The sequence below is a fragment of the Paracoccidioides brasiliensis genome (assembly GCF_000150735.1).
Source record: "Paracoccidioides brasiliensis Pb18 unplaced genomic scaffold supercont2.6, whole genome shotgun sequence".
Classification (NCBI taxonomy): Eukaryota; Fungi; Ascomycota; class Eurotiomycetes; order Onygenales; family Ajellomycetaceae; genus Paracoccidioides; species Paracoccidioides brasiliensis.
The window spans coordinates 479,500-489,841 of NW_011371363.1; the positions used below are offsets into that span (position 1 = coordinate 479,500).

Here is a 10,342-nt window from a genome sequence, read left to right on the forward strand (position 1 = left end):
TTCCTCAGTTGGATCTCCAGCCTTGTCCGATAGGAGACGTAACCTATCGCTTGACGGTTCTTCTTCACAAGGAGGTTGGTTCGGTTCCGTGAGAGATTCACCCTTGGTTTCTTTGAGAAACAACCTTGCTCGCCTTCTTCTTTTGTTTACCTTTTCCTTTTCTACCCTTCTTTTTCGGGTTGGAGAATTCCAACTCGGGGTCTGTAGAATTAGCTGTGACTTGACCGGATAATTCCTCGGGGATAAGAAGTCCTCCCGTTGGTTGTCGCTCCAGTGGTTCCAAAAGGTCGGTCCTTAGTGAATTTTCAACGGCTACTAGGTCCTGGTTTTCCTGTGACGGTTTGATCTCAGACATGAGTGAAGCGTCACACTTGTCATCCTCAATTTCCGAATAAACAGATCGATGTTTGACTTTAGATATATTTTCTCCTGAAGGCAATATTTCTGTGTTTTCGAAAGCATCTATCATATTGTCCTTCGCCATTTTTGAATTCATTGATGACGTCAGTTGGATATCATCTCCTCTAGTCTTCGATGACTTTGAAGGAACGGACTCGTCCGGTAAAATAGAGTCTGCAGGCCGGGGAAGTGGTTTATATGGTACTGCATCGGATATTGGGACACCAGGAACTGATACCGTTGATGCTTCTAACTGCAGTTGATGCTCTTCCTCAGCAGCTAGAGTTCTGGGAACAGAATCTTCTGATACTTCAACGGTGGTTTCACTAAGTGAAGAAGATAGATATTCTACAGCTGAAGAATCCATAGGCTGATTCCTGTTTCCTTGATCTAGATCAGCTAGATCGGTTACTTCATGCAGGCGTTCTCTTGCAATTTCAGATGTTGACGTTGGTTCCACCTCCCTGGTCGGCTGAATACTTACCTTGCGTGTTGCAATCATCACTTCAATATTACCGGTAGCATGATGTGGGCCTTCAGCTACTATATCCCCTTTTCGTCCTCTAGTTTTACTCGACGATGGACTGACAAGATTTGCGGCCACATCAGCACCAAGACCAATAACCACACCTGCGCTCAGTCCTTCAGTTAACTGAGATCCAACTTGGGTATGAGAAGTGGATGGACGACTCTCCGGCAATGGAGGAAAGGAATTATCCATATCAGCATATCCCGTAAGCAATTTATATCCAGTTTCTGAATGAGACGTGGGGGGACGACTCTCTGGCAACGGAGGTAGGGTCTCACCCAACTGAGAAGAAGCCGTCAACGAGCGCCGTAGTGATAGTAAATTTTCCAAATCCAAGTCCCAATCCGTAGCTGCAATAACCGATTCACCTGTAGCAGTTATTTCAGGAGAAGGTAACAGGTTTTGTGTCGGGGAAGCTGGCAATTGTGTTTGACTCCAAAATGGATCGAGAAGAAGTTCCGACGGGGAGTGGAACTCAGGCTTCGGTTTCTCTTTTTTATGGGCTGCTGAACAGAAACTTGCTGCAGTGGGGGTCGCCAGCTGAGCTTCTAGCACATAAGCATCATGTAGAGCATTGTCGTTGTCTAGTTGTAACGAGAGAGGTCTTATTCGGGGTGACCGTTCGGCAAATGACTGTGTTTCATACGGGACACCCGGCGTAAACCCTTGTTCAAGACCATAGCCTTTCAAAACCTCGACAGAGGACGTCCGCGAAGTTGTTTTACTAGAAGGAAGTGCAGGGTATGGCTCATCTGGGCCTCTATCCAGCTTTCGCAAGCCGTGCTGTTCCACCAACCACAAAGGCCTGAACTCCCTGGAAGTTTTGAATTCAGTTGACCTGGGTCGTTTGCTACCGCCGCCAAGTTTTGAAGTCGGAGAGTCCGCCAAGTCAGCTAGTGTGCCGGGGCTAGCTGAAGCTGCAGATTTCTTAACACCGGAAGATGGCTTCGGGCGCCGGAAATGTATAGGCACAGCGGTCGGCGAAGCCACAATATGGGAAGTCGATCGTGGGTCCACTTGTATACTAAGAGCCTTTTTATTTGAAGAAGGCGATGAGGATACAGGGCGACTCCGCGACTGAGAACGCGGGGTAGTGGCAGGTGTGGGATTCCCAGACTCATTCCCTCCTATATGTTTTTGAAGGGTGGAATCGAGCAGCCCCGAAGCACCGTCATGGGTAGATGGCATTTCGGGGCGCGTGCCTAAAAAAGACTGATCTTCCGTGTAATCCTTATTTGCATCACCGTCCTCATGATCATGTCCGTCAGATCTTATAGAGGGAGAGTCCTATAATAAAAAGAAATAACGGGTATCAGCATATATATAAAAGTAATGGTTTCAGAAATAAAACTCCACAATAATATCCAACAGGAAGCAAGAACCAAAGATCATACACAAAAAGGAAAGACAGCAAATTAACATACATTCCTTTGCCCATCTACGCTCCTCCCGGACTCAACAATCTCCTCATATCGATGTCTTCGATCCTTTCGCCTACGTTGGTACGGTGATTCCATCTCCCCTACTTCACCAATCTTATCAATATGCGCAGAATCCAAAACTTCCTTCTCCACACCATCTACATGACTCCCACCAACTCCTATATCGTCATCATCACCCTCAAGCTCATCACATTCACGCCGCCCCTTCGACGATCTCTTCTTTCTCCGCCTCTTACTAGATGAAACACTTGCCTCCTCCAAATCCTCAACCCCAGTCTCAGACAGTTCATCCCTCGCCGATGCCCTCAACTCCTCTTCAGCTAGAGAATCCCGAGACTTAGAAGCCCCAAAGAAACCAAAGAAACTGCCACCACTACTGCTGCTCCTTTTACTACCATCCATTCCCTTCCTCCGTTCTGGCTTCGAGTCATCGACCAGTCTAGCAGGGGGGAGCACAACAGGTGCAGACGCAGGAGCATTTTCATTGAAAGGCTCATTATGTCGCTTCGATCGACGTTTTGATTTCGATGATGACTTTGACAACTTGGATTTGGAATATTTCATAGACTCAGCGTCTTCATCGGCGTCTACGCTAACCGATGCAGCAACTGATTCGGTACCGTTGTCAGCCTCATCTTTATCATTTTTGCCATTTTCTTCGATAGCACGCGCGGGAAAGGTGGAGAAATTATCATCAATACTAGCAGCAGATTTGTCACCCTCATCCAAATCGAACTTTTTACTCTTGCCCTTCGAATTCCGCTTCAATTTCTTATTGCTGGCTTTGGCAGTCTCGAATTCGAGTTCAGGGTCGGGATCTACACCGGTGGGTGGAGATTCTGATTTAACTTCGGGTTCAAAATAATTGTTATTGTACATCAACGCATCCCTAGCGGCTTTCTTTGCCTTTTTCTTCGTCTTTTTAGACACCTTAGGCTCTTCAAAGAAGTTTCCTGGTATTGAGGGTCGCTGGTCTGCGGTATAATCATCTTTATCAGTTCTTAATGGGTTTTTGGTTTCTTGAGAGTCAAACTCCTCTTCCTGGGGCCCAAAAGGGGTAGAAGCAATGGTGGGCTTGCGAGGTTCAATGGTTTGGTCATCCTTCTTTGAAGATCTCTCCTGATCCTCATCAGCCGCAGCAAGAACAGCCTCCCTGTCCTCTTTTTTACTGTTGGCATCGGATTCGAATTGGCGCGGCGATCCCTCCTCGGCATCATAGAACCCATGGTCATCTATCAAAGCATCTGCAGGCCACACAGGTTTATCAACAACAGGACTTTCCGCAAGCCCTTGAACTTTCCCAGTGAGGATTTCTCGCTTCTCAGGTTCCTGTTCTTTCTTGGGCGGTTCAGGTTCTGAGATTGATTCCCATGTTTCTTCTCGGTTCCGACTCTCCCGCTTAACCACTATGCTTATTTCCCGCTTTTCCTTTTCCAACAACATCACCATTTTTTCCACATTTTTTTCAGCCTTATCATCTTCAGCTATTGGAGTCAAACCATGAATACTCGCGTCGTCAGCTGACTTAAGAGACTCACGCACATCAACACCAAAATTCTCTGCTCTTGAATGGTAACTAACCCTAACAGACTCCTGAGCGAATTGCCCATAAGAAGGCCCCAGCTCCTCGTCTTCGACATACCCATACGTCCTCGACGGTATACTGGACACCAGGGGGGCTTCCACGACCTCGAAAAATAGCCTCCGCAACCGGCGAGGTAAAAACACCCTCCCCCTCAGAACCAGGCGGTGAGTCGCGTTGATGATACGTAGGATCCTCAGTGACAACAGCAGAATTGAACCCAGCGAGGGCAGCTCCAGCAGCAAGCGTGGCAGCGAATTCAAAGTCATTTCCGAACGCACCAGGAATATGTTTGTGAAGGGGTATCTCTTCGTCTATGTCGGCATCTTCAACCTCAGCAATGACAGGTTGTGGTGTTCTTGGCTCTTCGAGTAGGTGGGCAACTTTACCCAAAGGTTCTTCTACCTTGTGCGATTCCGTGACCGGCGTCGGCTCAGGCTCAGGCTTCTGCTCAGACTTCGTCTCCGCAACTTCAACTTCACCTTTAACTTCACGGACACGACCGATCTCATCAATATCAATGCCAGAATCACTCTTTCGCGATGGCGATATGTCCCGTTCCACATCCACAGTCACCTTCGGCGGGACAGGCGGTGGGGGTGGGTGTTCCTCTCCAATCACAGACCCTTCAGTACTATGGGGCGGAGTAGGATGTATCAAGTTAAGACGTGGAACGGGCCATGGGAGAACTCCCAGTGGCCTTACCTCCTCCGCCAACATCGCAGCCATTTCTCTCTCGAGTCTAACGCTCCTCGGCTCAATGAGAATGATATTAGGACTTGAAGAGCCCGGTGATCCCGCATCTGAGTGGGAGTGGATAGAAGTCTCATCTCCACCCGAGAGTACCTCTGCGGGAACGAAATAGTCTGCATAGTTATCATGAACAGGTGACGCCGCAACGCGACCAGCAGCTTTTCTCGCAAGGCGAATTTTCGTTGCGGGGATATCTTTAATGTCAAATTCCAATTCAGTCTCAGTAACTCTATCCTTCCCTGTCGGTCCAGCAGATGAATCATGGTCTCGCTTTTCTTCTTCCCGTTCCTCAGCTCCAGGCTCTCTCTCGTCGACATATCCTCGTCTCTCCTTTCTCCTCTGCTGGCGCCGTTCCTCTCGTCGTTTCCTTTCTTCCAATTCACTGATCAAGGACGCAATCGAAGCTGCGCCTGCAGCAGTTGCAACGGGAGTGATCCAGGAAGACCCAGTAGACACATCCCTACGCCCACCACCAGTATCTATGTCAAAAGTCTTCCTATCCAGAGGCTCATACTGGCGCTCAGTTTCACACTCCCAGTCAGCACCTCGGCCATCCTTCTCCTTCTTCCTCTCCCTCCTTTCCTCCTCCACATGTGAACGAAACTCCCTTTCCGTTCGCCTCGTCTCCCGCTCCTCCTCATCACGCAACTGCCGACGCTCTTTGTCCTCCTGCTCCTTCGTAAGATCGAACTGGACTTGCGAGGTAGTGTAGCGCCTGTTCTGCTTTGGTCTAGGACTTTCATCACGAGTGTGGGAAATCACAGGAGATGAGTCTCTTCTCCGCAGCTCACTCTCCCTCGCATTGGGAGAAGAATTAGAACGTTGGTTACTGTCACGATAGTACCTACTCCTCTCTGCTTTATCCACTAATGGAGCGATCCCGCATCCAACCCCAGATTGCAACTCAGTGACACAGCAATTATCAGACTCGCCTGAGGATCTTGGGAGAAATGGTGGACCACTTGGAGCATCGTAGGATTGCGCTAGTTCTGCTTGTGTTGTATATAGAGCCTGAGAGACAGGTACTACTGGCTGGGGATGTTGAATGTGCGCGGGTCCGGATGCTTGGCCAATTAGCAGAGAGGCTTGCGGTTGGACGTAGGGTTGAGAAGAAGAATAAGAACTTTTGTTCGTGACATCATACTGGGATGGATCCTGCGTTGGTATTGGATAGACATTCTGCATAGACAGGAGGCTGCCCACAGTGCTGAGTGGTTGTGGTGGGAATGAATATCCGGCTACAGGAGGCGGCTGAGCATGCTGTCGCGTGTCAGGGTACCTATGGTCTTGATACTTCGTAGTCTTTAGGCTCTTTTTCTTATTACCCCACCTCCAGCCCCATTTAGAAGTGCCTGAGTCCGAGGAGGAGAAAGATGTCGACGGGCCACCGTAAGCCAGTGCGGAATCTACGCTTGATGGGGAAGAATCATCAGATGCAGACACCCAGCCATCCTCCTCGGCCGGACCCGAGACGACAGGAGGCCGGGAATCATGTCTGTAGATCGAATATGGGCTTCGAGAACTGTGGCTGGAAGAACCATCTTGCCTACCCTTGCCGTAGTTGATATAGGAAGCAGAAGCTGCCAAGCGAACAGCGGTAGCTCCTAGTCCTAGTAGAGCTGCATCATCAACTTTATGATCTTCATTGCGTTCCGGTCGGGATTTCTCTTTCTCCGAATGTGGAGCTCCGATAAACCCAGTCCCAAAAGCCAGGTCAGCATCATCGGATGAGGACGTAAATGAAGACGCAGACGAACCCGCGGAAAAAGAAGAAGAAAGGCTAAAAATTCCTTTTCTCGCCTTTTCCTTCTTCTTCACCTCCTCATTAACTATAGGTACCTTTGGAGCTTTTGGCCGCTTTTCAGATGGCGCGGTAAAGAAGGATGTCAACCCCGAGAGGCCTGGCTTTCCATAGCTGCGAGAAATATCAATGGTGGATCCGTTCGACGACGAATATTGACCGCGGCTCAAATTTTTTGGAGATCTGCCACGGCTTCTACGCGACCCGGATGTTAATACAGATGCGGCTCCAAGAGCCCCAGCAGCCACGGTTGCTGCTTTCAAGCCGGAAGAGCTCCTCTCTCGAGATTTTGATTGGGAGCGGGAGCGGGAACGCGACCGTGATCGACGTCGACGATGATAACTATCGTCTCCATTCGAATATTTTCCACCCGAACCACTATAACGGCTTCTATCATCTCTACCGTATCCATGACTAACAATTCCCATCGGGGAACTAGTTCGATTTAAGTGTTTCGTAGTTCCCCTAGACGTACGGCTCTTCTTCCCCAAAGACGTGGTACTGGTGCTCATAGCATCCCTAGCAGGCTGTCCGGAACGAGCACTGTATGAACCATCAAATCCATCTTTTCCTTCAAGGAGAGATTTTGCAACGTAACCAGCAAGACCAGCGGCAAGCCAAGATTTTTTGTTAGATTTCTTGCGACGGCTCTCGTCTCCAGATGAAGATGGGTATCGACTCAGCTTGTCCACCCTAACCCGACTATCCAGGTGCTCATCGGAAGATCGACGACGTCTGGGTACATGCTTCCGAGGTGCATCCCTTGGAGAAGTACCTGGTTCAAAACAGAACTTGCAAACACCGATATATTCTGAATATTCTTCGAACTGGGCTACAGCCTCTGGATCCTTCCAAAAATTGACAAACCGTCTGAATGGTCCGTGATGGCGTTGATGGTAAGCCAGCGAGCCTGGTTGACCTGGCGGTCCTAGTTGGACAGATTGGCCTTGGTGATGGTGTGCGACACCAGAGAAAGTGTTGGGCCGCGGGAAAGTTGGTGTGTGGCTTGTCGCAGCGGCGTATCCTGCAACAGCCCCTGGCATGGCAGCACCCACTGCAGGCATAGAATTGTGCTTGTTTGGTTTTGGGGGGCGTGAACCATTTGTTGGAGGATAATATGGCTGCTGGGGCTGATGCTGGGGCTGATGCGGAGGCGGTGGGTGATAATTGGGACATGACGATGAAGTCATTGCAGTGTGTTCATTGGAGCCTCCTAGCATCGACCCAATACCATAAGTTGCTACTCCTGCCACTGCTGCCGCAGCAGGAATTGAGGGTTTTGAAGGCTTGGAGGGTTTGGGCGACAGCTCTTGTGAATAGTGGACTGATTCTCCGTAACCGTCATTATGTTGTTGATGAATTGTTGGTGAAGCACCACCGTAATAGTCTGCTGCTTGGCCCGCTTGTCCCATCGAAGATGGTTCAGTTGGGGGATTTGGCGTTGATGAAGCAGCCATCAAATGCGGCTCCGCTCCCACGATAAGTGAAGGGGGGTTGGGCCTAACACCAGGCTGTGATGCTACTGATTGCCCTTGATCTCCATAATACTCCGCCGCTTGGCCTGGAGACGGAGAAGGACAAAGAGAAATTTGTTGATGGGGAAATTGAGAAGGGTGTGAAACAGGTATTTGGTGAGAATCTAGTGAGGGCCCAGGTTCTGGCATTGCGCCCAGGGAAGTATTGTCGTATTGTATAGGAAACTGCGAGAATCCAGGCTGAGAGATTTCCCCCATAATTCCTTGATCTCCGGATGACATTGGCCCAGCCCGACTGCGAGAGTATTCAGAGGGATTGTTAATAATCACCTGAGACTTAGCTCGACGGCGTGGTTTCTCTTCTCTTTCCCTCTCCTTCTCCAGCTGATACCTCTTCTCATCTCGATCGCCACTCCTTGAGCGCTCATACCGAATCCTACGGCCATCCAGACCCCTCTCGTCATCGCGGGAATCAATTTCATCATTCCTATTTGCGGGCCTCTCCTCCCTGCGCGAACCCGGTATTGACCGATCATAATCCTCCTCGAAACTCGCTTTTGAGTCTGCCGTCGCATAGCTAGAAACAGTCGACCTACCCACATCATCGCGGTCATGTCTACTAGAGGAGTAATTTGAGGAAGCAGGGACGTAGTCATCATCTGCTATTCCACGACCGTCACCTCGGGAAGAAGTAGAGGGAGTAGACTTGCGCCCCGTGCCTGAAGTTGAGGAGCGGTGGCCATGCTCATCTTTGCGACGGCGGGACTTGGACGAGCTGGAGGAAGCAGGGCGTTCGTTTGCCTTTTTGAGCAGGTTGAACAGCATTATGAGAGGGTAGTAACAGATATCATATCAACATGAGCGTTATAGTAGAAGGGGTTACAGGCGATGAACGTTGACTGAATGCCCTTTAGGTATGGTAGTGAATAGAGATCGTAGAATTCGTTGCTTGTTTTGTTTACTTTGCTGAAGAATCTAGGGCGGTTAACTAGGTTTGTTGGTTGTTGGTTGGCTGTTTGACAGTTGACGATTCGGCTGGTAAACCTAAGATCGATCTGGGAGGGAGAGCTAACCACGGTAGAAGAAAACAAAAATGACCGGGTTGAGAGATTCATCAAACCGGATTTCCTGTATTATTACCAATAACTGTAGGTAGAATAGATATACCAACGCACGATGAAGGATGTTGGTAAAATGAAGTTTTCAAATCGACAGTTTTGAGCCCCAAGACGCTGTTCTTGGCTGGCGGCTCTTTTCTCAGCTGACACACCGCCGACAGCCTTGCTCCGGGAGAGGCAGTATTATTTTACGTATGGCTGCATATTTGCTGCATATTAATTCATCCATGAATAGTTGTACCTTGCTGTAGGTATGGGTGGAGATAAGATAACATCTGGAATTAAAAAAAAAAAAAATAGGAATATATAAACATCGTTGGATACCCTCTTTGGTTGGTCCCTTAGTTATCCTCCACGTTTCTATGAAGAGTGTATTATTTCTAACATGCGCCCTAATGTATAATTTCCATTACATCCTCTCGACCCAACATTATGGACAACAAAAAATGAGGAAAAGAAACAAGGCCTATGAATATTTCTACAAATTGACCGTCAGAACATCCATTCCCTAGAACTAACATACAAAAGAAGAAAATGAAGAGCCTAAAAAAAATTGAATTGAATTGAATTAAAACAGCGCCATAGACTGCATTGCTCACAATCATCCACAATCGCATTCCTTATCTCATACTTGGAGGCCTCATCAATTTTCTGACATTATCTCTCAACCGATTCTGAAAACCAATACGGGAAAACTCGCAAATTTCTCGCAAAAAAACCCGTCGACCCGGGTACCATGACATGCCCCCCCGTCAACGCCTGGTGCAACGAACATCTCCGCCACTGTCTTCGTCTCCAACAGTGGATTGAAAAACGTATTATCCACATTCAAATCCCTGGACAGATACGTCCTCACAAATCCCTGCGTAACAAGCACCGTCCGCACCTTTGGCGCCTGATACCTCGTCACCAACTCCGTCGTTCAATCCTTTATGAAACGTCACTGCAGCACTCTTCGTCGCTGAATAATCAACCACGTTTTCCCTGACAATACACCCCGCTTGTGACGCCACAGTGACAACCATCCCGTGATTCTGCTCAATCATCTTAGGCAAGAACTCCCGGGTAGTATTTGAACGGCTGGATGTCCAGCACAGACGGCAACCCGCTGCCACATGCCGTCGCTACCGCCGTCATGACGGCGATTTCTTGGTTCCGGTTGAACGTGTCGGATGTGCCGTGGTTGAGGGTATAGAGGTTGATCAAGCCATTGAGGGAGAGGATGAACCCGATGGCAACAAGA

At 48.8% G+C, this 10,342-nt stretch overlaps 1 protein-coding gene across 1 annotated transcript; it reads right to left on the reverse strand.

Annotated features, from left to right (window-relative positions):
* Positions 1-97: 97 nt before the first annotated feature.
* Positions 98-8,806, reverse strand: PADG_11901 (uncharacterized protein; the record flags this gene model as incomplete). The annotated part of the gene is made up of 3 exons (XM_010762822.1): positions 98-2,215; positions 2,353-3,963; positions 4,013-8,806. 3 exons carry the CDS (start codon positions 8,804-8,806, stop codon positions 98-100), a joined length of 8,523 nt encoding a protein of 2,840 aa, XP_010761124.1.
* Positions 8,807-10,342: the final 1,536 nt, after the last annotated feature.